This window comes from Sceloporus undulatus, chromosome 6 (genome assembly GCF_019175285.1).
Source record: "Sceloporus undulatus isolate JIND9_A2432 ecotype Alabama chromosome 6, SceUnd_v1.1, whole genome shotgun sequence".
Taxonomy (NCBI): Eukaryota; Metazoa; Chordata; class Lepidosauria; order Squamata; family Phrynosomatidae; genus Sceloporus; species Sceloporus undulatus.
In genome coordinates this window covers 108291816-108319368 of record NC_056527.1, presented here as the reverse complement: position 1 = coordinate 108319368, position 27553 = coordinate 108291816, and the positions used below count along the sequence as shown (strand labels likewise).

At 43.5% G+C, this 27553-nt stretch overlaps 3 protein-coding genes across 3 annotated transcripts in view; 2 read left to right on the top strand and 1 right to left on the bottom strand.

Moving 5' to 3' along the window:
• Positions 1 to 3801: 3801 nt before the first annotated feature.
• ASPHD1 (aspartate beta-hydroxylase domain containing 1) lies at positions 3802 to 9863 on the top strand. The gene is made up of 3 exons (XM_042471690.1): positions 3802 to 5538; positions 8134 to 8247; positions 8714 to 9863. The coding sequence occupies exons 1-3, from the start codon at positions 4782 to 4784 to the stop codon at positions 8821 to 8823; spliced, it is 981 nt and encodes a 326-aa protein (XP_042327624.1). The 5' UTR covers positions 3802 to 4781; the 3' UTR covers positions 8824 to 9863.
• Positions 9864 to 11588: 1725 nt separating this feature from the next.
• Positions 11589 to 16796, bottom strand: PAGR1 (PAXIP1 associated glutamate rich protein 1). Its single transcript, XM_042471734.1, has 4 exons — positions 16344 to 16796; positions 14612 to 15011; positions 14415 to 14497; positions 11589 to 11965 (listed from the first exon to the last, which is right to left on the bottom strand). The coding sequence occupies exons 2-4, from the start codon at positions 15007 to 15009 to the stop codon at positions 11781 to 11783; spliced, it is 666 nt and encodes a 221-aa protein (XP_042327668.1). The 5' UTR covers positions 15010 to 15011; positions 16344 to 16796; the 3' UTR covers positions 11589 to 11780.
• A 646-nt stretch (positions 16797 to 17442) lies between these two features.
• The window catches only part of KIF22 (kinesin family member 22), a 16559-nt gene continuing 6448 nt past the window's right edge, over positions 17443 to 27553 (top strand). Inside the window, 11 exon segments of the mRNA XM_042471644.1 lie at positions 17443 to 17703; positions 19944 to 20149; positions 20910 to 21037; positions 21152 to 21300; positions 21756 to 22196; positions 22300 to 22453; positions 23194 to 23299; positions 23459 to 23636; positions 26235 to 26349; positions 26469 to 26560; positions 27504 to 27553. The exon segment at positions 27504 to 27553 is cut by the window's right edge and continues 7 nt beyond it. Of these exon segments, the coding sequence (XP_042327578.1) occupies positions 19950 to 20149; positions 20910 to 21037; positions 21152 to 21300; positions 21756 to 22196; positions 22300 to 22453; positions 23194 to 23299; positions 23459 to 23636; positions 26235 to 26349; positions 26469 to 26560; positions 27504 to 27553 (1613 nt within the window). The 5' untranslated portion in view covers positions 17443 to 17703; positions 19944 to 19949.

Below are 27553 nucleotides of genomic sequence, written 5' to 3'. Positions count from 1 at the left end.
TTTCTTGCCAATGGCATCCACTTTTTTCCTGCCCAATCTGCCTAAAGCATTTCAGAGGGTTACAAAACACACACACACACACACACACACACACACACACACACACACACCAGATGGATGCAGTGAATGGATGCCGCTGTGAAAAAAAAATATAAAACCTTAGGACCTCTCTCTTTTTCCGCCACCCCCACCCTGCCCTTGACAATGAAATGCAACGGATGGCAGTCCGCACGTTCTCAGAAAAGGAAATGTTGCTTTGTAGCTACAGATTATGCTGAGTGCCACAGTAGCCTTTTGCAGAATGTAGAATATAATAGATTATCTTCCCCCACACTAGCAGATGCCTATAGGTATATGATTTGCAAATGCTCTCTTTATTTGTGTTTGTGTGTACACACACACACATTTTTATCCTTTTTTATCCTGTTAAAGATTAAGGCACTGCCTGCTCTCATGCAGAACAGAGGCCTTATTTAATAATGCCACCTTTTCAATTTGCAAAAGAATAAATACAGACAAATTGACAACTCTTTTTAATTGATGCATAGAAAAGAAATTAACCAGGGAAATGGGAGCAAAAGCAAAAGTATGTTCCTATTTTGTTGCCAGAATGAAGAAAATAAGAAAAAGTTAGCCATTATGTTTTGTATGTATACTGCTGATTGGTAAGATGTGGATTTTGACAAATACAGATTGTAAATGTTCAAGACACAACAGCTAGCCCTCCTTGATTTTCATCTTTAGGAGAGTTGTAAAGTTAATGTATACTCGTCCCTCCACATTTGCGGCTTTGACTTCTGAGGCTTTTGATTATTCACAGATTTTATTAATATGTTCTCTCTAGGAATATCTAGGTCCTAAAGCACAACTCTATGGTCAACTTTAACTAAAAGTCACACTGAAGGACCTAGAGATTCCTAGAGGGAACATTCCACTAGGCATTTGTAGTTCCTCCAACACAATTCTGTGGTCAATGTCTAGCAGATGTTGACACAGAGTTGCTCTGGAGGACCTAGAGATTCCTAGAGAGGTGTTCTCTCAGGTAAAAATGAAGTGTTTTCATTATTTGCGGTTTTTCCACATTCACGGGAGACCTGCGCCCCTAACTCTAGCAAATGTGGAGGGATGAGTGTAGTTGTTCTTGCAAACTCAAGTCAGGCATCCAGGTAAAGATTCTATTTGATCCACACATTTCTCTGTACTTTATTGCAGTATCTTCCCACTTCACTATGGAGCTGTGCAAACTGCAGACCCTAAATTCCTGGGGAAAGTAGTTCAATATGCTCCTATATTTCTGAATGGTTTAATATTCTAGATGGGAAAATATCTCTGTTATTCAACACCTGACTTATTTGTCTCCCCTTTTGGGGTGTTTTCTATGGGGTGGGATGGATATAAAATTCTATTGTCTTTCAGCAAACAGCTCCTTCTGCCTCCCTCTTAACAACCATTAATTGCTATTTCACTTTTTGCAAACTCCTGCATCCATATCTGTATATCATCTCCTTTTCTCCCCCCAGCCACCCCTTGCCATGGGCTCTCCCTGCAGTTATAGGCTTCTCAAAAGACTCTTCCACCTCAAAGCTGAGTAGGGGGCAAATCTTGCCCCCTTTTATCAAAGTGGAGAGTGGGAGATATTTATCTTCAAATGAAGCTGGTGGGTGTGTCAGACTGAGCACACAGGGAAAAGAGGGACTAATGGAAGAGCACCAGAAAGGAGGGGGATCTTTACTGCTTCATCTTCATCTTCCTTAGCAATGGTTGCTAGGGGAGTTGCTAGGGGAGGGAGGTTGCTAAGGGAGGCGCTGTGGTTGCCAGGCAGTTGCTAGCATAGGTATCAGAGGCTGGTAGGCAGTTCAGAGGGAGATTGCCATCACCAAGAAGGCCTGATATAATGCAACACAGGCTTCTTTGGAAAACATCTCACTTGCCATAAGCATCTACCTGCTTGCACAACACAGTTTCAGGGGACTGTTGGTTGGGCTTCACAAAACTAATGGCTAAATCCAATGGTTTGTCCCAATTAGAGTACACCCATCGAAACAAGATAACTTACCCAGCTGCTACTGATTTACTGGCAGCTGGGTACTGTACTTAAGAGTTCAATTTCATCTTATATATGTATACATGAGAGAGCCAGCATGATGTAGTGGTTCGAACACTAGACTATTTTGCTTGAGGCCAGGGTTTCAATCCCCACTCAGAAACTCGCTGGATGGCCTTGGGCAAGTCACATTCTCTCAGACTCAGAAGAAGGCAAAAGGAAAACCCCTCTGAGCAAATCTTACCAAGAAAATGCCATGATAAGTTGACCTTAGGATCACTACAAGTCAGAAACAACGTGGAAGGCATGCAGCAACAACAATGTATAAATTAGCACATAATTCTTGTTCCTTGCTTCTCTCTTCCATCTTCTCAGCGTCCAAATGTCCATTTTAGACTGCAAAGTCCAAGGAGTAAGGAAATGCATTTGCATGCTATGAGAAATATACATGATAAGCACAAGAATATATTCTGCCATTAGATAGCAAGATACACAATATGTCTTCAGGATGGGGTATTTCTGCTTTGTGTGATTTGCTTGGGAAATGGTTGCCTTGAGAATTGCTACAGAATTTTATGTATTCTAGCTGGCTATTAAAATTTTTGGTAACTATATGTACAGCATTATCGAGCACATTTAGCTGGCCTGGATTTGATGTATGGATTTGATGTATAGTTTTAGTCTGTATTTTGAAATGTTTTTATTGAAGTTTTATTTATATATTGCAATTTTTTCTTGTATTTTGTATTTGATATTGCAATTTTTACCTGTACACCGCTATGATCAACTCGGAATAGTGGTTTATAAATAAAACTTATTATTGTTATTATTATTATTATTATTATTATTATTACTGTTTTCCCTATTATCATGTATGGATGTAAGAGCTGGACAGTGACAAAAGCGGATAGGAAGAAAATCAATTGATTTGAGATGTGGTGCTGGAGAAGAGTGCTAAGATATTTCACAGGCAGTCCTAAAGACAAACAAATGGGTCCTAGAGCAGACCAACCCTGAAATCTTTCTAGAAGCCAAGATGATCAAACTGAGGCTGTCATACTTTGGCCACATCATGAGAAGGCACGGCTCACTGGAAAATACAATAATGCTCAGAAAGGTGGAGGGATGTAGATAGAGAGGAAGATCCCACGCTAGATGGATAAACTCTATTAGGGAAGTTATGGGTATGAACTTGCAGGACCTAAGCAGAGCAGTAGAGGATAGGGAGTATTAGAGATGTATTAGAGAGTATTAGAGATTTCTCTGAAGATGCCAGCCACAGATGCTGACGAAATGTCAGGGAGAAACTCCTCTAGAACATGGCCACATAGCCCCCAAAAACACAAAAAACTATTAGATGTCTCATCCACAGGGTCACCATGATCAACTCTTAAGGCAGTTAACAACAACCCCTAGTTGGTGGAGAAGGGGCACAAGTAGATGTGAAATCACTGAGATGGAATTGTGAGGGATAATGGATGGAGATGAAGTTTCAAGGTGACTGGGGGAAGCTGATGTTAGATGCAGGGTTGCTAGGTGAGTTGCTAAGGAAGATGGTTGCTAAGGGACAGGGATTGCCTCCTAGGCTGATGGTGATGGTGATGGTGACTGAGCCCAAGCGGCAACTAGGGCACAATTGTGGCTGGGAGGGGGATTTCTTAAAACAGGCCCCCAGCTGGCAGTGCCCTCCCCTTACTGCTCTAACTGCAGCTAGCTGGATAAATCCCGCAACTCATGCACCCACCACTGAAACGAAAGACTAATGGAAGGGCAGCATCCTTAATGAGCCACTGGCTCATTGTTTTATTTTCTTCACCCTCTGCTATAACGCACTCAGTTCTGGGATGGAGGGGTTTTGTTGCCCACTGTTGTGATGCAGCAACCATCTCAGGCACGCATGTGTGTGTTTGGTGGGGTTATTTACGCAGTGAAGCCGCGCCTAGTGCTGATACGAGGAAGGAGGTAGACGTCAAAAAGGAGGGGTGAATCTAGTGGTGGATGGAAGTGTGTGCAGTGGGGGAGGAAAGGGCACCCTAATATTTTCTAGATGTTTGGCAATGTACGTGCATAAAAAGGAATTAGGCAAACAGCAATAGAGCAGTTTGACAGGGACCAGGATGAGGTAGAAGGACAATCAGCAGAGAAGAGGGATGCAGGATAGAAGACAAGAATACCTGAAGATGGAATGACTGGAAAAACCGACAGGTTAGGTGGATCATTATGGGGTGGAGGAAATGTAAGTCTGTTTGGGTAAAAATATAATTTATAATCAGAGCATATTCGGGGGGGGGGGGAATAAAAACAGAGCAGAGCCCTTGGCAGGAACAGAAGAGGGGGAGCAAAAATATATAAATACATGCTATGATGGTGAGAGATGAATGGAGATAGCTGTAAGGGCAGATTAATAGGGATAAACGGGTGGTGAAGAAAGATTTAGAAAAAGAAAACACAGCAACTGAGTTGAGTTAAACCCTTGATGGGAGGGTGAAGGGGCAGAAAATGAGGGTTGCACTGGTGAAAATGACTGAGTCAATGAGGCTTGAAAGCAGCCACCCACAAAAACAAGGAAACCAAGCTATTTGAATGACAGACCTGTGCAATAGCTGATCAAAATACAGGAGCACTAAATACAGAGCAAGGAGTTAAAAGGGCACCAGAGGAGTAGGACGGGCAGAAGAGAATGGGAGAATTAGGACAACCAGCAAATACTTGTAGACAGCTCTAACTGTGCCTGAAGATGCCCTGTATCATGGCTGATTGGGGTCTCCATGGCCTTCTCTCGCCACTCCTCCCTGACACTTCGTCATGGCGCCCCCGACCAGAGCCTGCCATCGCCGTACTGGGCTCCTTGGCCTTACTGTTTATCTGGTACTGCTACCGGGTGGGGAGTGGGCAGGCGGCACCAATATCTCATCAGCAAGGTGTGCCAACTGAAGAACGATGTCCACGCCGTGCCCTCCGGGGCGATGCTGCCAACCCGCGTCTATATCGTAGCCTGAGAGATTATGCCAAGCGGTATTCATGGTCAGGGATGAACCGGCTGCACAAAGGGATCCGAGACCAGGCCCATTACCAGTTGGGGGAACGCTTGGCGATTCAGAAGCCCAGCGCCTTCTACCTCCCTGACTTGCCCTCCGCTCCGTATTTTCCACGTGAGTCCCAGCGCCACGATGTGGAGATTCTCGAACTCAGCTTCCCAGCCATTTTGCGGGAATTTGAGGGCATCGCTTGGGATTTTGCATCTGGAGCAGCAACACCACGTGGATGGACAGCTAATGCCCACCCAGGCTGGCACAGCTATTACCTCTACCGGCAGGGGGAGTGTATAGTGCCGAACTGTCGCAGCTGCCCCTGGACGTACCGGGCCCTCAGTGCACTACGCACCTTTGTCAACGCCAACCGCTTTGGCAATGCTTGCTTCAGCGTCTTGCAGCCTGGAACGGTGCTACCTGGGACCTATGGGCCAACCAATACCAGGGTGCGATGCCACTTAGGTGAGCAAATGCCGGAGGAGCAGGGTGGTGGGGAAAATGTTGTCCTTGGCTTGATGGGGGGCCTGCGCATGTGGAAGCTTGCATTGCCAGTCTCCCTTCAGCATTGTTGTCCAGCTGTTGAACTTCTCTGGTTCCTAATCAGGAAATTGGGTTTTGTTGCTCATAGAGAGTAGAAATAAGCATATGCCTGGAATAAACTGTAATGTTGCAATACATAGCTCAGGGGTGGGCAACTTTGGGAATCTGGGGGCCATTTTACCCCCCACTCCCAGAGATCTTGGGTGGGGAACTACACCCTCTCCATGCGCACTGGAAAAAATGTTTTAAATTTGCCCTCAAATGTCCACACACACACACACACACACACACGCAAGGGGCTGTGGGATAAATTTTTCCCATGTTTTTAGGTCTTTTTTTCAAAACAAGAAGTGACCAGAGGTCACCTCCATTTTGTTTCTGGTTTTAAAAAAGGTCTCCTCTAGGCCTAAAATGGATCAGCAGGACAAAACATGGTGAACTGCTCCGACATGCTCTAGGAGACTAGGACACTTGGGAACAAACATTATTTTAACATCTAGGTGTGTGGGGGGGGGGGGAGCACCACAAAAACAGCCCTGGCCCAGCCTGCCAATTCCTGTTATACTTGATTAATAAGTCAGATTTAAAATATATATCTTTATGTTAAAAGAATACTACAGTATTATAAACCTGTCTCCATCCCACAACTCCAAAGGGGGCATTTAATGCATTGCACAAGTAACATACTGTATCTTGTATAGTTAATGCATAACTTATCAGCTATGACAATGTTGAGATAAAGGATAAGATCAACTGAAAAACATGCTGTTATGATTGTGTTCAAATGCTTGTGTTTTGTTTTGTTTGCCAGAGATCAATCAATAAAATTAACTTAATAGGTGATGCTTTGACTTAAAAGGTGCTCTAGATGAGCTAACGAACAAATTGTAAACATTTCATAAAAGAATTTACAAAAATTGTAGGTAGAAAGTGGGGTTTTAGAAGAGGCATTATCTTGGTTTTTAGAAGATGGGGAATGCCTCTTTTAACACAATGACATACTGCATGAAAATCAAAGAATGTTTTACTCACTTTATGACAATTGGTTTTGTTACCATTGGGCATCAGTCATACTAACGTTATAGCAAATGAGTTTTTCTGTCTACTGGACCACAATTAACCTCAAATCAAGGAGTGGGAAACCTCTGTGAGTTTTGGGCATTGCTTTCTCCCTTTACTTCTCACATCTAAAAGAGAAACTGCCACCACACTGTTGTGGTTAATCTAAATCCTTAGTGTAAGGTACAGACACTATACTGTTGATTGGTACAGTAGTGGTAAGTTGGCTGGATGTATAGGGAAGGGTTTATCAATAGAGCAGTTTGGGACCCTCTCCTATTAATTGCATGTTATCACAGCTTTTAAGATCTTGAGCATCCTTGTTTTAAAACATTTGAAAACAGAACAGGTACATTCAGAACAGGTGCATTTGAAAACAGGCAGTATCTGCAAAGAACTCAAGTTAGCAGAATGCACGTTCCTATGCCCTGCTGGTTACCACTTGTTCTTTCCTCCATGGCTTCCACTTTTTCCCCTCCCCTTCTCCCAAATCTTCGGTTATAGTTGTTTTAACCCTGCTTTATCATTCCCAAATAAAATTAAGCAGACACACACAAAAAAACCAACCCCACCACCACCCATAAACAAACACACTATATTGCTTTCTGTAAGCGTTCAAATTTTAAAAGCTAACTTTTTGGACTTCTAGAATCATAGAATCATAGAGTTGGAAGAGACCACAAGGGCCATCCAATCCAGAGCATGGCTCTGCCAGCAGCATGGCTGGATGGTTGATTCTGGGAATTGTAGTCCACAAGATAAGTTTCCCCCTGCTCTAAAAACATTATAAGCATTTTTTAATCCATACACAAAGAATTACTGTGCAACTTCAATTTATGTCTAACTTAGGGCAGTCCTAAAGGGCAGTCCTAAAGTGAACCTATCACAGGTTTTCTTTGCAAGATTTGTTCAAAAAGGAGTTTTCCTTTGCCCTTCTCTGAGTCTGACTTGACCAAGGTCACCCAGTGGGTTTCCAAGGCTGAGCAGGGATTCTAAACCTGATTCCCCAGTGTCTTAATCCAATGCTCCAACCACTATACATTGTTAGCTCTCATATACACATATACATACACATACACACACACACACACATCATGTATATATAAGTATACACACACATACACTCCACATCCATCTATCATCCAGCTAGCTATCTTTTGTTGGTGTACATCTTTTGCTTTAAGCAGCAGCAATTTTCTTTCTTACAGAGTAGAGCTCTTTATTCCAGCATTTTATCTCAAGCTTGGGCTGGTAAGGTTATAATTCAAGAGCAGGAAACCTTTGGCTCTCCCAGCTTTTTTGAGAAACTCCCATAGCTTGCTCCCCTACACAACTAATAGTAAGTGATGAGGAAAGCTGAAGTCCAAAATATTTGGAAGCCCAGAGTTTTCTGACCTCTGCTGTAAAGAACATGCTACATGCCTCCTTCTCACCTCCTCCTCTTGCTTCCACTTCTAGGGCTGAAGGTCCCTCCTGGTTGTGAGCTGGTGGTGGGTGGTGAGCCACAGTGCTGGTCAGAAGGATACTGTCTCTTAGTGGACGACTCCTTCTTGCACACAACAGCCCACAATGGTAAGAGATAACAGATGACAACACTTTGTAGACTAGATATAGGGCATTCCACTGGGACTTAAGGAAGCTGGGGGTTCAAAAATAGTTATAAAAACTCATTGCAGGAGTTGGCATTGGACAAATTATGGTCTCTCAGCCTCAGTTTCCAAAGCTGTAAAATGGGAAGGAAGATGTATGCAGCCTTAAATCAGTGGGTGGTTGTATGTTTTCCTAGTCAGCTCACCCTTATGGTTCCTCCTTGTCTAAATCTAAGAAAGAGAATGGCTCATGTGTACTGCTGATGTAACTCTATCATCCATTGCAATTTGCAACACACATGGCTATCTGGGAGCCTATGGACTGTTGTTATTCAGCACAGACAACTAGGAAGTGGTGAATTTACATAGTTGGCCCACCAAAGTAAAGCATCTTGTACAACCTGACAACTACAGTAAAGAAATGATAATTTTAACTATGTATGTTGCAGGTTCCTCCACTGATGGACCACGGGTGATTTTTATCGTTGACCTTTGGCACCCCAACGTGGCAGGGCCTGAGCGACAGGCACTAGACTATATCTTTGCTCCTGGTTGGTAGGTGACTGCCACGATCAGGTATTATAGTCAAGAAGAAACAAAATCAAACCACCATATGGCCACTAATGTTTGCTGTTCTTCACCATCATCCCAAGCCTCCCATGTTATTGCCTTGGTATGGATAGTCTTATTTCCACCGTTACGTAAACTGAGTTGGAGAGACTTGCCACAGCCCTGCTATCTAAGAGTGCCACATCTCATTCAAGAACCTGTACAGAGATGTATCATGGAAGAAGCCACTGTGTGTATCTTTTTCCCTTTAAGGTGAATATGTAATCTAGTCTCAAACACATGCTCAACAAATGTTAATGACACAGAATACTTTGGTTCCTCTTCCTGCATTGTTTAAGGAATACAGTCATTTGCAGTATCTTGTGACCAGTTTTGTTCTCTAATGGACTAATCTTTTGGGGATTGTTCAGGTGCATGTTCTCCTGACTGTATGCTGGTCTACATGCTTCAGAAGCGTCTTAAAGACCAACAAACCAGATTTTAAATATAGTGTTCCCTAAAACAACCTTCAGGAATGTTGGATTACAAGTGCCATCACCCACACAGGGCACAGGGAAGCTGGTTTGAGATTATAGGTTTGTAGCTTAAGAGAGCATGGTGTAGTGATTTGAATGTTGGACTAAGACTCCGGGGGAACAGAGTTCAAATTACCACTCAGCTGTGGAAACCCACTGAGTGTCCCTAGCCAAATCGCACTCTCTTAGCCTCAGAGGAAGGCAGTGACATAAAGAAATCTTACCAAAAAAGCCCATGATAGGTTTGCCTTAGATTTGCCATGTGTCAACAATGGCTTGAAGACAGATAACAATAACAATACTGAAGGCACTAGAATGGGAAGCATGGGATTCCTTGGGTTTGTTTTTTGGAAAGGGATGAGGGTGTGAGGAAGAGAAACCAGCCAAGTACTCTTATTTCCACCTGTCTGTGATCATTTGTTAATTCCCACACCACGTCTATACTGCAACATTTGTGTGATGGGATTAATCCTAGAAGGATCCCTGCCAACTAAAGCTGTACTGCAATAAAAACTTTAGAACCCTCCACCTTTTTCACTTGACTCTTCTGTTGGAACCAGCGTTTAGTATCCCTTTGGTCCTAGCTGTTGCAGCAGCAGAGGCACTCTTGAGGGGAGGGGGGGGAGTTAATACCAAGGTCTCAATCTTTCCCATTTTTAAAAAATGCATCAAAATATGATGTCACAACTCAGAAAGTTTGACAAAAACCCAGTCTGAGGGAAATCTACTAATTGCATAGAGGAGATCAATAGCTTCAGGGAATATGTCATTGTAGATTTCCATGTGAGTTATTAAAATAATTCGTATGACCTTGCTTATGCCACCACCAAAATATTGCTGTATAAAAGCAGACAAGTATAACTGTCTATACTTTGTTTCCATGTTTTGCCTGCACCCATTATTTTTTATCCATATGTTTGCTTGCATCCCTTATCTTACTGGCTAACTACAAATAAGAAATGACAGCCAAAAACACACACACTTACTAGGGTGCAACTTACAAACACTTTATATATTTCTGCATCAGCCTCTAGTGCTGAATTTAATTTCCACCGTTCAGAGAATTATTTTAAAAATATATATTGCCAAAATGTGTTAAAGGATTACAAACAAAAAGACATATGAAACCTCATATTTAAAGAAAATAAAAATCCTAAATCTTCTGACTCCCATCTGTCAAAAATCTGGCGTATTAAGCTTCTTCCTCATGCCTCCTGTGCATGAATAAGCTTTTTCTCTGCCCACCAGGCACAACAAATGGAGACTGGTTTACTTCCAAGTACACAGAGTTCTTAGGAGCTGAAGTATCATTGTGTGCTCTCCCTCACCTGCCACAGAAGGAACAGTTTGTACTTAAAACACACATGTACATGCATGTACACAAGTACAGCCTTGTTTCTCTTTCTTGATCCAGGGCCCACAAATTTTGGCTAGTCCTGGCAGCCCACCAAGATTTGCCAGCACAACGATGATGCCATTCTTCTTCAAAGGGATGAACTCACACTCCATCACCAAAGCTCTGAGCTTATTCCCTGTTCCTTTCTCTAACTCAGGTTGTGGAATGGGCAGGTGATCATCCTTAACATCTGCAAAAGTGCTCTTCAGCATTTCCAAAGCACAGAACTGCAAGGGTGACACCATGGCCTGTTCTGGATGGGCATAAAGTACGCGCTCTGCGCATACTAGGGTTAGGAAGGGGCGTCACGTCCTGACGCCCCTAACCCTAGTACGGACTGGGTCTGTACAAAATGGTGGCGCCCGTTCCACACGGGGGCCATGTTGACGTCACGGACACACAGCGTCCGGATGCGCGCACATGTAGTGTCTGTGTAGTGTGCGATTAGCGCATCGCGGCGCCACTTCCAGGGCGCAAAAAGAAGCGCCATTTTGGTGCTTCTTTTCGGCTGCGCCTGGGAATTGTGCGGTTTGGCCGCTGCGGTTCCCAGACGCAGCAACCGGCACTGCCGGCAGACTGCCGCTTTTAGGCGGTCTGTAACACTCCCATGTTTCCCTTCCTAATTCCAAAGAGGCAAAGATGGCTAGGAGTTAATTATTCATAACAGAAAGGGAAGGGAAAATTGTCATGATGAACATTCGAAGTGGAACAGTGACTCCTTATAGAGTCTGGAAATGTTATTATTTTTTTTTGTACTACCACCCCTAGAATTCTTCAGTGTACATGCTAATATTACCCCTTTCCCTGTAACTTCTAGGTTTCCTCCAAACACTACTAGAAAAATGAACTCATAGAGTTTTTATTACATCCAAGTAACTAAACACACACACCTCCTGCAGTTAGTACAGGATCTAAGATAAGTCCAAGGCCTTGCCTAGTCAAATGGGTCCATGCACTTATTGCCTTCCCCTTCTCTATTTGATGCAAAGCCTCCACCTCTGCCCCAAATCAACCAATTCATCTTCTTCACTGTGGTCAGTATTTGCGCTGGCGCAAGAAGAGACCTGGTGGCCGTTTTGGCGTGGGTACATCATCTGAGTCAAGATCAAAGAGGTCTCGTCCAGTCTTCATAATTTGTTCCTCTAAGACTTTGTGACGCTTCATGTCCGAAAGCACTTTGTCCATGCGGGCCTCCCTCTTCTGGCTCTTGGCCAAGGTCCCTAAACATTAAACACAAATTAGGGTTTGCAGAGTTGACAGAAACAGTTAACCCAAGGCCTTTTAAAATTTAAAAAAAAAATGAGGCACAGGACTCAAGAACAAGATATTGCTAGAAGAAAACCATTCCTCCCTGACTGTATCACAATCTATATTTTATTCCTTTTTAACTGAAGTCAGATCAGCCTTTTATCCTAAGTGCTCCCTGTCCCTTTCTTTTTCATATGTTTGACATTGTCCAGTCTTCCTTTGTTGAAATTAAAGAATGTTACATAAACCTACATGGCCCTTACCTATGTTATTTGTCTGGAAAATTGCAATTCTGCCAGCCAATCTCTTTTGGCTTTCTGTGGAGGGGTTTCACACAGAGGAGATGGCCTTCAGTTAGGGTTCCTATGCCCTGGGATTGCAATGGATAACACACAGGACTCTGTGATGTATAAACTAATGCAGAATGAATTAGATCTTGAGTCTTGGGATGGAATCGAGGCATGCAGAATAGGGCAAGGGCAAGCACAATTGCATAAGGATCTTTTAGTTTAATTTAGGTGAAGTAAAAACAGGCCATGAGCATACATCAGAGCATTAGCTAACCAAAGTGGTAAATGCACATGGAGAAAAATGGTGTATGTGTTTTCTGTGGTAACACTGGAAGCCTCTGGCCCAAAATGGGGCAGTTTGAAAGCTTTGTTTTACAGAGGAGCATAGGCAGAACAAAAATGAAGGAAATCTAGTACAATGGGAAGAACCATTAGGATATGGATATCTATGGATATTAGATAAACACAGAATCAGAGTGAGTGACAATATAAGCCTCCAAAGTAATTTAGGACTAGGGCCAAAATGTCCTCTGGTCAAAATATTAATGATACTCTTTAGAGAGACATCAAAAGGTGGAGGTCTTGTGGGGATGGATACTCTCACACAGACTGGAAAAATGCATGTTCTAGTAATGCTGTTTTCAGTTCTGGTCACCACCCCTCAAAAAGTAGTTAGACAGCTGCTTGGTGAGTAATACTCACCCCATACCAAGCATCCCATCCTCAAAAGTTAAAAACAATAATGTTTTTGTTCCTAAATGCTTGCAAGTGGCATGTGGGCAATGTCTGATGTGCCCAAACCATTTTAAGTTTAGAAGCAGCATTCTTCAAACAGAACTGGAAACTGACACCTAGGGAGGATTGGGTGACATTTGTGGCCATGTTTTCCCTGTCAATTTATTTTCATAAATTGATGGGGGGGTGTCTGTATTTCCCACACCTTCCCTATGGAGGTAGAAAAGGGCTTATATTATCAAGGGGTTGGAACAATTCCTCTATGAGGAAAACGTACAACATTTGGGGCTGCTTAGCTTTTAAAAACCTAAGTATAAATTAAGGGAGCACATAACAAAAATATACTAAAATTATGCAGTGTAGAGCAGGGATGGCAAACTGACAAAGTTTTGGGGGTGCATCCCCCCCCACAGCCTTGGAGGATCACATCCCCCTGTAAAAGGAAATTACAATTCTCTGGCCTCCAAAAGCCCCCAATGAGGAGCTGGGTATGTTTAGCCTGGAAGCGAAGGTTAAGAGGTGATATGATAGCCCTGTTTAAATATTTGAAGGGGTGTCATATTGAGAATGGAGCAAGCTTGTTTTCTGCTGCTCCAGACTAGATTGGAACAATGGATGCAAACTACAGAGATTCTGCCTAAACATTAGGTTGAAAGAGCTGTACAACAGTGGAATACACTCTCTCGGCGTATGGTGGAGTCTCCTTCTTTGGGGTTTTTAAAACAGAGGCTTGATGCCCATCTGTCAGGATTGCTTTGATTGTGTATTCCTGCATGGCAGGAGGTTGGACTGGATGGCCCTTGAGCTCTCTTTCAATTCTATGATTCAATGCTCTTGGGGGGGGGGCAGATGAAATTGCCTTCACCACCACCCCTTGGGCATGTGTTGGGGGATTTTTTTTTAACTCTGGGATCACATGCAACCTGTGAGCCATTCTTTCTCCATCCCTGGTGTAAGGAAATGTTTTTTAATACTAGAACATGGGGACATCCAGTGAAAGTGAACAATGGGAGAATTGAAACAGTGGGAGAAAGCTATATCTTTGCTTTGCTAAAGTTTGTGGAATTTGTTAACACAAACTGTAGCAATGACTGTCAACCATGATGACTTCAAAAGAGGATTAAGTAAATTTGTGGAGGGTAAGTCTGTCAAATAGCTTGCAGCCATGTTAGCTTCTAGTATCAGAGGCAAAACACCTCTGAACACCAGTCACTAGGAAACAGAAGCAGGAGGGCACTGTTGCCTTCATGCCCTTCTTGTGGGCTTCGCACAAGGTGCTGACTAACTGTTGTGGGAATGGAATGCTGCACTACACAGGCTTTGGGATTGATCCAGCATGGCTCCTTGAATTCTCTCATGGGATCTTAGCATGAGATCTTGAATCTTCTCTACATACCAGGGGTTCTTCGACGATCAATCAAGGAGCTCTTGGGTGAGGAAGGCTCATCATCAAAATCAAACTCTGTTGGCACATGAGGCCTGGGGGAAAAAAGAGAAAACAAAAATCAATCTAGGATGAAGCTCTTGTTGTGTCAGGTCTTTCCTCTCTAACCCTTCTTTTAGTTGAAATCCATCCCCACCACATGATCTTACTTCTCCTCCTCCTCTTCTTCCTGGTTCTCAGGCTCCCCTTCCGATTTATCTTCATCTTCGCTGTCAGGCTCTGGAGTGGGGTTACGCCTGGGCAGGATTTCTGCTTGGAGCTCTAGGGTCCCTTGGGCAGCAATGAGCTCATAGAGGCGCCGGATCTCAGTGGGGGGAGGCATCCAGTTGTCTGGGGAGTCCAGTTCCTCATCACTGCAGGGGACACACCAATCCTCTTCAGCAGAGTCATCTTCTCCCTTCTCTGACTGCTCCCCCTCTGCTTCCCTGGGTGCCTCATCTTGTTCCTCAGTGGGAGTTTCCAGCTCTGGGGCAGGCCCATCTTCCACTGCTAAGGACTGCATCCCTGAGGTCACTTCCCCTTCTTCAACAGCACTAGCTTCCTCCATGGCTGCAAAAGAGAGAGGCAGAAAGAGTGACTAAGGGCCCGAACATACAGGCCAAAATAAAGCTGCTTTGGGTCACTTTGGAGTATTGTATACTGTTTAAATGACACACACATCTTAAGATACAACTCCGCTGGTTTTTAATTTTAACGCATGCGCTCTTAGCCATTATTATTATTATTATTATCATCATCGTCCATTTTGAGACCGCTCTAACTGCCCTGGCTCAATTACTAGGGGATTCTGGGAACTGTAGTTTTTGTGAGACATTTATTTTTTCCCGTCAGAGAGCTCTGGCGCCACAATAAGTCCCAGAATTCCCTAGCAGTCACAGCGGCCTCAAACTGATTATTTTGTGTTTTGGACCTATGTGAACATGTTCTCTCTCGAGTCCGAAACACACTGCAGAAGCTATGCCAAAGCTGCACTCCAGTCCTTAGGAGTGGAGCGTGGCTTTGGCGCAGCTTCCAGGCTCTTAGGATGCATGCATCATTTAACCAACATACCTCCAAAGTGACCTGAAGCAGCTTTATTTTGGTCTGTCTGTTCAGGTCCTATGGCTACAGGGCTGAAGAATCAACGGGGCAGAAGATGAAGTGTCTGTATCCTATTATCACTGGCTACTGACATAGTGCAATAGAAAAAAAATGTTTACTGCAATGTTACTCAAAGTGGTGGTGGTCCCAGGACTGGTGTTGGTTGCTGAGCCATTGGCTGCTAGTTCCTAGCAAATTTCCCTACAAACAAAGAAAGGAAGAAAGAATTGTACCCAGTGGGTTCACATTTAAGGCTGGTCCTGAGCAGGAGGAAGGAAATGCTGGTCTTTCACACCAGATAGCCTGAGAATCACTGTTTTAAGAGAATCGCCAGAACAAAATGTGACTCCAGTATGGTGAAGCAGCTGGAGTGCTGATCATGTCTTTATTAATTGCTTTGATTAATATGCAGCTTTTCTTTGAACATGGGCTCCAATGTGGCTTACAGTTAAAACAAATTAGCTAAAACACTATATGGTGCAAAAGTTTAAAAAGCATTAAATAATCAACCCAATTAAAATATTAATATAAAACATTCAAAAGCACATTACATGCTGTATTGAAAAACAGCACAGCGGTTGCACATCATTCTACCTAATCAATTAAAAGATTATGGTAGTTTAAATACAGTCTCTGCTCCGCTCTGGGTCCACAACAAACTCCAACTCCCAGAATTCCATAGCAAAGAGCCAGAAAAAGTTAAAGCACTGCCAAACCGGGTTATTTCCCGTGTGGATGCAGCCCCAGCTTTGGAGGTGTCAAACTGGTTCATTATTCTTGCAGTGCCTCAGCCATACTTACCTGGAAGTAAGCCACCCCACTGTGCAGTGGAAGTTACTTTCTTGCCTCCTTACAAAACAGTAGATCAGATCTGGTTGTTTCCATGCTTAAGATCAACCCCTGGGGAACTATACATTAATTGTTTAATTTGGTTGCATCACAGTTGTGTTGCTGTCCATTGAAAGCACTCTGCACATGAGCAGAGGAGCTGGAGACTTGTTGCAGAGTTTGGGGCTGAGGACAAGGTTTGTGGAAAGAGAGTGGTCAGCCTATGAACTGGTTAGGAAGGGAGTTGAAGGGAGGGTCCCTAGTCGCCCACTCAGGGTCCATCCGGGCATCACAGCTCCCATAAGCCTCCTTCCCTCTTGCCTTCCTTTCCAGACAAGGCAGGCAGCCCACAAAAGCAAAGCCCCGCACAATCGATCGCTCCTCCTTGACGCTGAACAGCCTCACTGAGCATACGACTTTCGTCTGCTAAGGCGCATGCGCCGTATTTCGACGCATGCGCATACAGCTCCGCTGTTTTTAATTTTAACGCATGCGCTCTTAGCCATTATTATTATTATTTTTATCATCATCATCATCCATTTTGAGACCGCTCTAACTGCCCTGGCTCAATTACTAGGGGATTCTGGGAACTGTAGTTTTTGTGAGACATTTATTTTTTCCCGTCAGAGAGCTCTGGTGCCACAATAAATCCCAGAATTCCCTAGCAGTCACAGCGGCCTCAAACTGATTATTTTGTGTTTTGGACCTATGTGAACATGTTCTCTCTCGAGTCCGAAACACACCGCAGAAATAATCAGGGCTCAGTGCTAGGGAATCCTGGGAATGGTAGTTTATTGTGGCAGCGGAGCTTTTTCTGACAGGGAAAGCTAAATGTCTTACAAAACTACAGTTCCCAGAATTCCACAGCATTGAGCCAGGGCAGTTAAAAGTGCTTCTCCAAAAAAAAATGGATCACTTCTGCAGAGTGTTTTGGACCTAAGTTCTCTTTTCCTCCATTTTTAACGCTCATCAATCGTCGTTACGCCCTCCAGTTCTGGTGCGCATGCGCGAACCCTCCCATCCAACGCCTGAGGTGCCAGTGCGCGTGCGCGGCGCTTCCTCTTTCTTTCGGCCTTCCAACTGCGCATGCGCAGTGGCTTAACGGCTGTTTTTCTCCTGCTTCCTTCGCATTGGTCGGTTTTCCCTTTGGGGTGGGCTTAGCGCCAAATACAAACGCGAAGGTTGGGAAAAAGGATTCCTCCTCGGCTTCCGTTTTGTGTGAGGAGGAAGGAACCGGCGGAGAGGAGGGCGATTGCGATGGGACTGGAGGCCTCTCTGGCTTGGAAGTGAGGCTCAGCGCGGCCCTTCGGTGACAAGGGATCCTTACTTGCAGGTAAAAGCCTTTGGAAGCACAGGGGTCTACTTCGGAGTAAGCGTCTTTACATACATTGTTGTTCAGCTTTATTTATAAAGGACTGTAAATTTGCACAGAGCTCTACTTACAACCAATTAAAAATGATAACCGAAAGTTGCACTTCAGGGTTTCCTAGAGAGAATGCTTCTCTAGGAATCTATAGGTCCTCCAGCGCAACTCTATGGTCAGCGTCTGGCAGATGTTGACCATAGAGTTGCGCTGGAGGACCTAGAGATTCCTAGAGCGGACATATTAATACCATCTGAATAGTCAAAGCCACAAAGGTGGAGGGCTGAGTAAAGAGAAGGAACACCTGCCCACGGCATGGCATTCTGGGTAAAGCCATGAGAAGTAGAGACATATTAATACATATTAAGCTTTAAAAAACAAAATGTAGCAAACAAACAGGACAAGAACCGTGTGATGCCTGGGAACGCTGCCCTAAAGAGAGGCTTCAGGTTTGGATCCCTCTGTATCTGCACTGCAGAAATACTGTATCCAGTCTGACACTGCTTCAACTGCTGTGCCCCAATGCCATGGAGTTCTGGGATTGGTAGTTTGTGGGGAAGGGGGGCTTTTATTGTAACCTGCGTGCCTTCGTGTTGACTTATGGCACCCCTAAGGCCACCCTCCCATGGGCTTTTCTTGGCAGATCTGTTTTAGGGGAGGTTTGCCATTGCCTTCCCCTGAGGCTGAGAACACACAACGTGACCAAAGTCCTCCAGGGGTTTCATGGCTGAGCAGAGAACCAAACCCTGGCCTCCAGAGTGTAGTCCAGCACTCAAACCACTAGCTATGCTGCCTTTCATATGACATTGATATTTAATATTACACCGGTTGAGTCCCCCTTATTTGGAACTCCAAAATCCCAAATATTCAAAAACCGTTTACATGGGCGGCTGAGACAGTGACACTTTTGCTTTCTGATGGCTCAGTACAAACTTTGTTTCCGTCACGAAATTATTAAACAATACTGCGTATAAAAGTTACCTTAAGGCTATGTACATGAGATATACACAAGACATAAACGAATTTCATGTTTAGGCTCCAAGATAACTCATTATGCATGAATATGCAAATGCAGGTATTCCAAAATCCAAAAAGCTCCACAATCCAAAACATTTATGGCCCCAATGATTTTGGATAAGGAAGATTTAACCTGTAATTAACATTGCTTTATGTATATGTATATATTTATTTTAGTAATGTTGTGAATGGACTTAGATCCCAGTATTGCGAGTGAGTAGCGGGCAACTTCTGGGCAGAGGCCACTTCTCAGGTGGACACATCCTTGAGGATCAAGGCATCTTCCTTAAGTGGAATGGGCAAAACTTACTATCCTTTAGAATTAAAACATAAAATAAGGTACTGTCCTGCATTTTTATGTTTAAATTTAACAATTTTCAAATTAATTCCCCCATCATTAATAAATGAAGTTCCTCCACTCATACTTGGCTATTATTAATTCTATACTTATACATAAAGAAGCTTCAATGTGTTTAAACTGATGTCAGTTAACATATAAACTATTTAAGAGGATATCGACTAGGATATTGAGGATTCCATTGATAGCCAATATTATAGCAGTTAGGGCCTTTCCCCATTGACTACGGTGCATTTAGCAGTCTCTTGCTGAGTTTTAATGGCAACCATGATGGAAGTTTTAAAATAAAATGGAGGGGACTAAGAACAGGTCAAACCAGTCCTCTCCTTGGGAGCCAAATGATCAAACTGAGGCTGTCATACTTTGGCCACATAACGAGAAGGCATGGATCTCTGAAGAAACAATGATTGGAAAGGCAGAGGGTAGGAGAAGGAAGGGAAGACTACTTGCAAGATAGATGGACTCAGTCAAGGGGGTCACAGGCATGGGTTTGCAGGGACTGAGCAGAGCAGTAGAGGATAGAGAGTACTGGATGTGTCTTGTTCACAGGACCTCTATGAGTCAGGGCCGACTCAAAGGTGGTTAACAACAAAGAAAGATAATGTGTGACTATGTGGACTGCATTGTGCCTGCTCTTATAATATGCGGGGAAAGGTAGGGTATAAATGTAAGGCAGAATGTAAGCCTTCAAGGGAGAAGCTTCTATAGTCAGGATGCCACAACTAAGAAGGCTTGGAGTCAGATGTGATAGCTGTTGGAATATGGGCAGGGTGATACCAAGTTCCTTTCTCTTTCAGTTACTTATAGCTTACAACACACTTTCTTCTGCTGTCAGGCATTCATGTCTACGAAGCAGCACTCAAGACGGACCAAGGTCTGCCGAGTCCCTGCCAATGCACCAGCCAGAGTACGAGTATGTGTCCGATTGCGGCCTGGTGTGGGAACTGGACAGGGTCAGGATGTTCCATGTGTGCGTGGTGTGGATTCTCGTTCCTTGGAGATCCTTAACTGGAGAAACGAGATGGCGACAATGAAATACAAGTGAGTTGGGCCAAGATTTCTTAAACTGAACTCATAGTGTTTTTGTTTGCTGATCTTAATGGGTGGGAGGAGTTCACTTTGAACTGAGGTAGGGGCCATATCATTGGCACTGCCAAGATATTGCCAAAATGCTCTTGCCTTCTCCCTGCATGAGATCAGGTGATATTGCTAGGGAAAACCTCAAAGCTTGGTAAGCTATTACTTTACAGACCAGAGTTGGGGAAAATGCAGCCTTGGGGACTCAAATTGCAACCTCCGAAGCCACCAGACCCCCTGGCCATTTTTAATGTTTTTGGGCAATTATCTCCCTGTGGCTCAAAACCAAGGCAAAAACAGTGGTTTTGCCCCAACAATCCCCACATATACAGTACTTTAAAACCCCTCAGAAAAGCTGAAAAGTTGGCTGAAATTGGCCAAGTATGAAAGAAGTGGCATGATGTCACTCCCAAATGTCAGGTGTGTTGGACCATCCCATCACGGGGCTGTCCAGGGGCAAACATAACCCCCTCCTCAGTTGTCTACCCTTCCTGTTGTGGATTACCACTCCCCCAATCCCTAACAGTTGCCTTTGTCCACTGGCGTTGGCAAGAGTTGTAGTCCAAAACATCTGGAGCCCCATCCCCGCCATGTATCTTGCTCTGCTTTAAGGAATGGCTTTGTAGACCCACACATTGTCCTCCTGTTGGTAATCTCCTTACCTTAGAAACTGCTCCATTTTCTAGGCAATTAGTCAGTCCACATCCTGCTTCTCTCTCAACAGGTTTGATGCTTTTTATGGTGAAGCAGCCACTCAGCATGATATCTATATGGGGTCAGTTCAACCTATGTTGCACCATTTGCTGGAGGGGCAGAATGCCAGCATCCTGGCTTATGGGCCTACTGGAGCAGGTGAATATAAAGCATTATAGAGATGAAACCAGCTCAAATGGGCTGGCAACTAGGATTGAACTGAGGGGAGAACTGGTGTTTTATTCTTTCTTACCATTCTTCTCCCACTGGCAGGCAAGACACATACAATGTTGGGGACTCCAGATCAACCAGGGGTGATACCGCGAGCTGTTCGGGATATCTTGCAGATGACAAGAGATGCTTCAGGGGATGGGTGGAAGTATTCAGTCTCTATGTCCTATCTTGAGATATACCAAGAGAAGGTAAGTGAAGACTGACAAACTGCTCCAAAAAAAGTTAAACTCAACATATTCACTGGTTAGGAACTGTGAAATCTCTGGGTGATGGTTCAGAACATGATAGAATCCAACAGCAAGAAATATTGGGAGATAAATGTCTAGGAGATTAATCTAGGAGAGTAATGGATATTGGTTATGGATTTGTAGTTTCCCTCATGTTTCCTCTTTTTTTACTATGTTGTATTTAGGATTGGTAGCTTTTAGTCTTGGCCAAGGTGTATTGCCTTCCCATGCTACCTTGAGAAAGGCCTTTGCTGGCATGTGCTACCTTTTCTAAGAGAAAAAATGGGCTTCCATTGTACTTCATGAAAATAAACAACTTGTTTAAGCCAGCCAGCTATGGTCTTTATGCATTGATACACACTGAGACTTTCAGGCATCACTTTTACCGAAGTCAATGAAGGTTTGCTATCTCACAGGTTTTGGACCTCCTTCAGCCCTCCCTTCATGACTTGCCCATCCGGGAGGATCGCAACCACCACATCCTGGTGCCAGGCTTGACCCAACGGGAGATCACAAACTTCCCTGACTTTGAAAGGCACTTCTTGCCTGCCAGCCTCAATCGGACAGTGGCATCTACACAGCTGAATCAGCGCTCCAGCCGGAGTCATGCTGTCTTGCTGGTGCTAGTGAGCCGGTCCCAGGGCTGGCCACCATCTGCATGCCGGGCGGCAAAACTTTGTCTCATTGACTTGGCAGGCTCAGAAGACAACCGTCGGACTGGCAACAAAGGCCTGCGTCTGAAGGAGAGTGGTGCCATCAACACCTCACTTTTTGTCCTCAGTAAGGTGGTTGATGCCCTTAACCAGGGGCTGCCTCGAATACCCTACAGAGACAGCAAACTTACTCGTCTCCTCCAGGTAGTTGGGAGAATGTGATTTCCCTAGAGGAAGTATTGGTTTAGAGATGACTGAGGATGGTGGCTGTTTTCTCCTCTCTGAATATCTTTCATCTTCCCTCCAGGATTCTCTAGGTGGTACTGCTCACAGCTTGATCATTGCAAACATTGCCCCAGAGAAACGGTACTACTTTGACACCCTCACAAGCCTCAACTTTGCTGCCAAGTCCAAGGAAGTGGTGAACAAGCCTTTCACACAAGAAACCCTGCCTGAGATTGGTAAGGGAAGCACTGGGCTAAAGTTGGCTTGCAGTCTTGCAGAATTGATGTGGAACCTGAACATAACATGTTATGTGCGAAAGAAGTGACAGGGAATGCAGGATTCTTGGTTCCCCAGGAAAGGACCTAAAATATGCCAAAACCTCCCATGATCATGTCTACTTCTCATGGACTACCTGTTCCTCTATATGGACCAGTCAATGCTCTGAGGTCATCTGTGGCACCTTATATTCAACCTGGTTGTTCTTATCTACTGCAGCTTTGAAAGAGTGGATGTTCTTAAGGAGTAGTTATGTTCTGTGATCATTTCTCTCAGACACATGCACTTGTTTTAATATTTTAGTACCTGCTTAATTTTGATAATTTCAGTTGATTTTATTTGTAAAGCAACTTGAAATGACATTGATTAAGTGGAATTACGATTGTTTATCCTACATTTCATGGTGCAAATTGTTTCAAGGTGGTTTACAAAGTAGCTCAGACTGCATAATAAAAGCAGAATGCACAATATCAAAATACCACAAGTCTTTGGAGCTGTCAGTGGTGGAAGAGTGAGAATGGTAAGCCAAGCTGGAGAAGGTCTTCTGCAAAACTGGAAACTAGGTTGCCAAGAAAAATAACCAGTCTTGTCCATTGGTGTAGATACCATTAATAGTTTATCTTAATGTCAGCTTTGTTGTCTTTAGGTCTTATCTGTGTATCAAATTGTAATGTGTGAAATAAAGTGTCCTCTCTTTTAGAAGCTTCCAAGAGACCTTGTGAAGATACCAGCAGTGTAGGTCCTGAGGCAAAGAAACCTTGCTTAGAGGAGGAACAATCAGGTGTGGTTGAGGAGGAGCCACTTAGGTGAGGCTTCAAGGTCTTTTTGGTTAAGGGTCTGACAGGGTTTGGAGGGGTTTAGCTAAAAAAAAAAAAAACAAACTGTCTCAAATTTGTTCCTTTGTTTGAATTGTCAGAAAAGCTAAGTGGAACTTGGTAATAACTTCTGGTGTTTCTCATCACTAGTTCCCTACTGCCACTGGAAAATCTTGAGCCAAATGTTGTTGAACGGGTGCTACGATTAGAGGCCTTGGAAAAAGAGAACGCTGGAGCTGGGAGTGGTGGGGCACGCCTCCTCAACACACCGGGCAGGGAGCGGATGAATATTTTGAATTTGCTGAATGAGACTAGGCGTGAGCTGCAGGTGATAAGCTTTGGTTTCTGTGTATGTGTTCCCTTTTTGTTCTTCTGCAAGAGAAGTTGGCATCTTCTGGTCTTCCAAATTTGGGGTTGCAATTCCCATCAGTCCTAGCTAGCATTGAGAATGGTTGTGATATGATGGGAGTTGCCTGCAGTCTCACATTTGGATTTTTGTTCTTCATTAGTAGAGCCCAACTAATTTTATCAGATTAAGTGGGATGCAAACATTTTTTAATGTTTTTGCCTATCTCTTAAAATACAAAAGGGGAGTAACAAGCACCTTAAGTTTTAACAAAGGCAACTCTTCAATTCCTGCCCACATGGGGATAGTTCTACAATGGCATCTGCTTGTCATGATAGAAAAAGTTATTGTGGTGACAGGATTTCCTAGAAAGTCAGTGCTTGATTTCTATGTTGATTTACTTGACAAATCCATGATCAGCTAATGAATAAAAACCCTTGTTCTTTCTTTCTCTTCCCTTCTGTCTGGAATAGAGGGGATGCTTATCAAATTCGCAGATTATTAAATTATCAAATTAGGAGGAGTAGCCTGGATCAGAATTCATAATAAGACTAACAGGTTAGAGAGCTGGGTCGAAACTAACAAAATGAACTTTAGGGGGAAATGTAAGATCTTGCTCCATCTCCAACATAACATCATTGCAAATATTTAATCATGGCTATCATGTCACCTCTTAACATTCTTTTCCCCAGGCTAAACACACCAAACTTCCTAAGCCGCTCCTCATAGGGCAAGGTTTCCAGACCTTTAATCATTTTGGCCACCCTCTTCTGGACACAGTGTTCCAGGTGAGGTCTGACCAAAGCAGAACAGAGTGGTACTATTAAATCCCTTGATCTAGACATTGATGCAGGCAAGAATCATGTTGGTTTTTTTAGCTGCCGCATCACACTGTTGACTCATATTTAGCTTGCGATCCATGAAGACTCCTATATCCCTTTCCCATTTACTGTTGTCACGCCAGGTGTCACTAGTCCTATACCTGTGCATTTCATTTTTCCTCCTTAACTGTAGTTTTTGTTTTCTTCTGCTCCAGAGACTAGGACACAGAGTATGCATTCAAATTACAGGAAAAGAGATTCCCCCTAAACATTCAGAAGAACTTCCTGACAATAGTGGAATACACTATATTAGAGTGTGGTTGAGTCTCCTTTTTTGGAGGTTTTTAATCAGGCTGGATTGCCATCTGTCAAGAATGCTTTGATCATGTCTTCCTGCATGGCAGAATGGGGTTGGACTGGATGGCGTTTTGTGGTCTCTTCCAACTTAGAGTCAATGAACTGCAAGATGGGCTAGTCTCCAATGGACTCTCCTGTAGGTGAATTGAGGATCGAAGCTTGAGAAACAGCCTATGGGGAGCAGAGGCAGGAACTAGACTGAGAGCTATGGGGGATGGGGTTGTTTCCACTTCTAGTAGCTCCATTCAAGTCTTCCTATTTACTGGAGCAGTGAGGAAGAGCAACCCACATCTGGATGATTCCTCTCCATCGCTGGAAAAGCTACATTTTAGACTGATTCCCTGAACCCTTTTTGATATATAACTTTTCAAGATTGTAGCTACAAAAAAGTGGGAGCCAGAACAGCTGTTAATCTGATGGAATGCATGCTGCTGTCTTCAATGCAGTTTCTACTTGCTGCATCTTACTGGCCTTAGATCTTTTCTTGGGTGATGATACCCATGTTCTGACCCTAAAGGAAATGAAGAGCTTGATTGACCCATATTGTGAAACCTGTTTCTGAACAGCTTACCAAAGATGTCCAAGAACAGAAAAGATAGAGGCCAAAGCAGAGCTTAAGAGAATACATGTTTTGGGACTACCACTCCAGAATCCCTAGCATGGTGGCTGGAGGACTCTGGGAACTGTAAACCTAAAAAGTAACTGTTCTCAGTGCTAGGCACCAATAACAGGAAAATTATTATCAAATGTAGTTAACTATAAATTGTTTCAACTTGGAGGGAGGAAGTCTGTTAAACCAGGGGTGGCCAAAGTACAGACCTCTGAATATTGCTGGACTGCAACGCATAGATTACTGGCTTGGGTTGGCTATGACTGATGGGATCAATCAGCGCTTGGAGGGCTGCAGTTAGTCTACTGTGTGTTAATTATTGTTGTTGTTAAGTCAAAGGTTGCACCAATGAGGCAGTAAAATACATCTCTTATGTTGTACACTGTAGACTCATATAGCAGTGACAGTGGGTTAAAAGATTTATACCAAGAGACCACTGCATGTGATTGCTGAAGCCACCAGCCTCTTGGCTCCTGAATTTTAAAAAAGGTGTGATTTTCAGGAAACTTTTCTCTCCAGTCATAGAAAGCCCCCACCCCAATGTGTGGAAACACACCCACAAGCACCCCAGAACCCTGTACTACTTTCACATACAGTACCTCAAATTTTCTTTGCAGTCCCTGTGAAAATAGTGACAGGTCTGCGAAAGAAAATAGAGATATTTTGATCTGTCTGTTGTGACAATGGGGAGATGGTCAGCAGATTGGGGGCATATTTCAAGTTCCTGGTGGTAAAAAAGTAGAGCTTTCCCCCACCCTCATTTAAATTGCCCTGCATTTTTATCATCTGCAGAGTCTTAAAGCAAAACACCTGGAAATGGAAGCCAAGGCTCTGCAGAACAAAGCACTTGCTCCCCGAGTACTTGCCAAGCCAAGAAGACAAGTAGTAGTATTGCCTGTCCAGCAAGGTGAGAAGACATAGTGTTGGGGGGCTGTGGTGAACTGGAAGCCAGGACTTCCTCCTCTTTTTCTTTTTTTTTTATCTTACAAAGTCCCAGCTCCCTCTTTTCTTTTCTTTCCTTTCCAGTGGAGGCAGCTGAGAAAACTCAGGAAGCAGAAGCAAAAGAGAAAGAAGATATTATTATCATAAAGCAGAAGAAGCGGGGGCGAAAGAGGAAGGTACATAAGGGGATCAGGATTGTCCTTGGGGAAGAATGGTTTGGAAGTGACAGCGGTAATGAGAGTTCTTAAACACAACTTTATGTCCTACCTTTTTTCCACTTAGAATCATCAGGGGTGGGGGTGCTTTACAACCACTTCTCAATAATAATTGAACTTGTGGTGCTCCCAGGTGTTGTTGGACTCTAGTTTTCTTGTACTGGAAAAAAGGAAAGGTATAAATAAAGTTACAAAGCTTCAGAAGCCTGTAGTCTTGCAGATGTTAGATTTTTCCCCCCTCCCATCAGCCCAAACTGATGGGAGAAGAAATCTAACATCTGCAAAAGTACAGGGTTCTCTAGCTTTGTGACATTATTTATATCCTACCTTTCTTTCAATACAGGACCAAAGACAGCTCACAATATGAACTGAAACAAAACAGAATTGAGAAGGTTGGTGATGCAAAGTTTAAAAACACTCTTCTAGAACATGGCTACATAGCCCAAAAAAGCCCACCAAAAATTATGGGTTGCCAGCCACGAAAGCCTTTGAACTTCACATTTAAGAAACAATTAGATAATCATATTAAAAACAGTAATTTGAAATGGTTTGAAAAGGCCATTAAAACATAATGGCAAAAAAAATTCACCCCATTTAAAGATCCTCTATAACAGGCAACTGCAAGCTGTAGATCTGTCCCTCTAAAGGGAATGAACATGCCTTCACATGTGCCTGATTTCACCTCATATGGAAACATGGACACCGAGCATGGTCTTAATTGGTGACGGTCAGAATTTATGATTTCACTGAATATGTCTAAAACACACACACATACAAATCCTGTGATTGTAAGAGATGAGTTCAATAAAAGGATGTGGAAGAAAGAGAGGGGGCTAATTAGAAAATGACCCAAAGGTGACAGCCAACAGCTTGTGACCTTTTCATTTCAATGCCTGTTCTTCAGATATTGGCCCCTGGCTCTGAAAATGAGGCTCCTCCTGAGTGGGAGGTAGA

Excerpts from the sequence above, each read along its gene's own strand:
- ASPHD1 (XM_042471690.1), top strand. The coding sequence starts at position 4,782 with ATGCCCTGTATCATGGCTGATTGGGGTCTCCATGGCCTTCTCTCGCCA. Across the intron at positions 5,539-8,133 it reads CAGGGTGCGATGCCACTTAG|GGCTGAAGGTCCCTCCTGGT; the intron begins GTGAGCAAATGC and ends TTCCACTTCTAG. Across the intron at positions 8,248-8,713 it reads GCACACAACAGCCCACAATG|GTTCCTCCACTGATGGACCA; the intron begins GTAAGAGATAAC and ends TGTATGTTGCAG.
- PAGR1 (XM_042471734.1), bottom strand. The coding sequence starts at position 15,009 with ATGGAGGAAGCTAGTGCTGTTGAAGAAGGGGAAGTGACCTCAGGGATG. Across the intron at positions 14,498-14,611 it reads GAAGAAGAGGAGGAGGAGAA|GCCTCATGTGCCAACAGAGT; the intron begins GTAAGATCATGT and ends TTTTTCCCCCAG. Across the intron at positions 11,966-14,414 it reads TGATCGTCGAAGAACCCCTG|GGACCTTGGCCAAGAGCCAG; the intron begins GTATGTAGAGAA and ends TTTAATGTTTAG.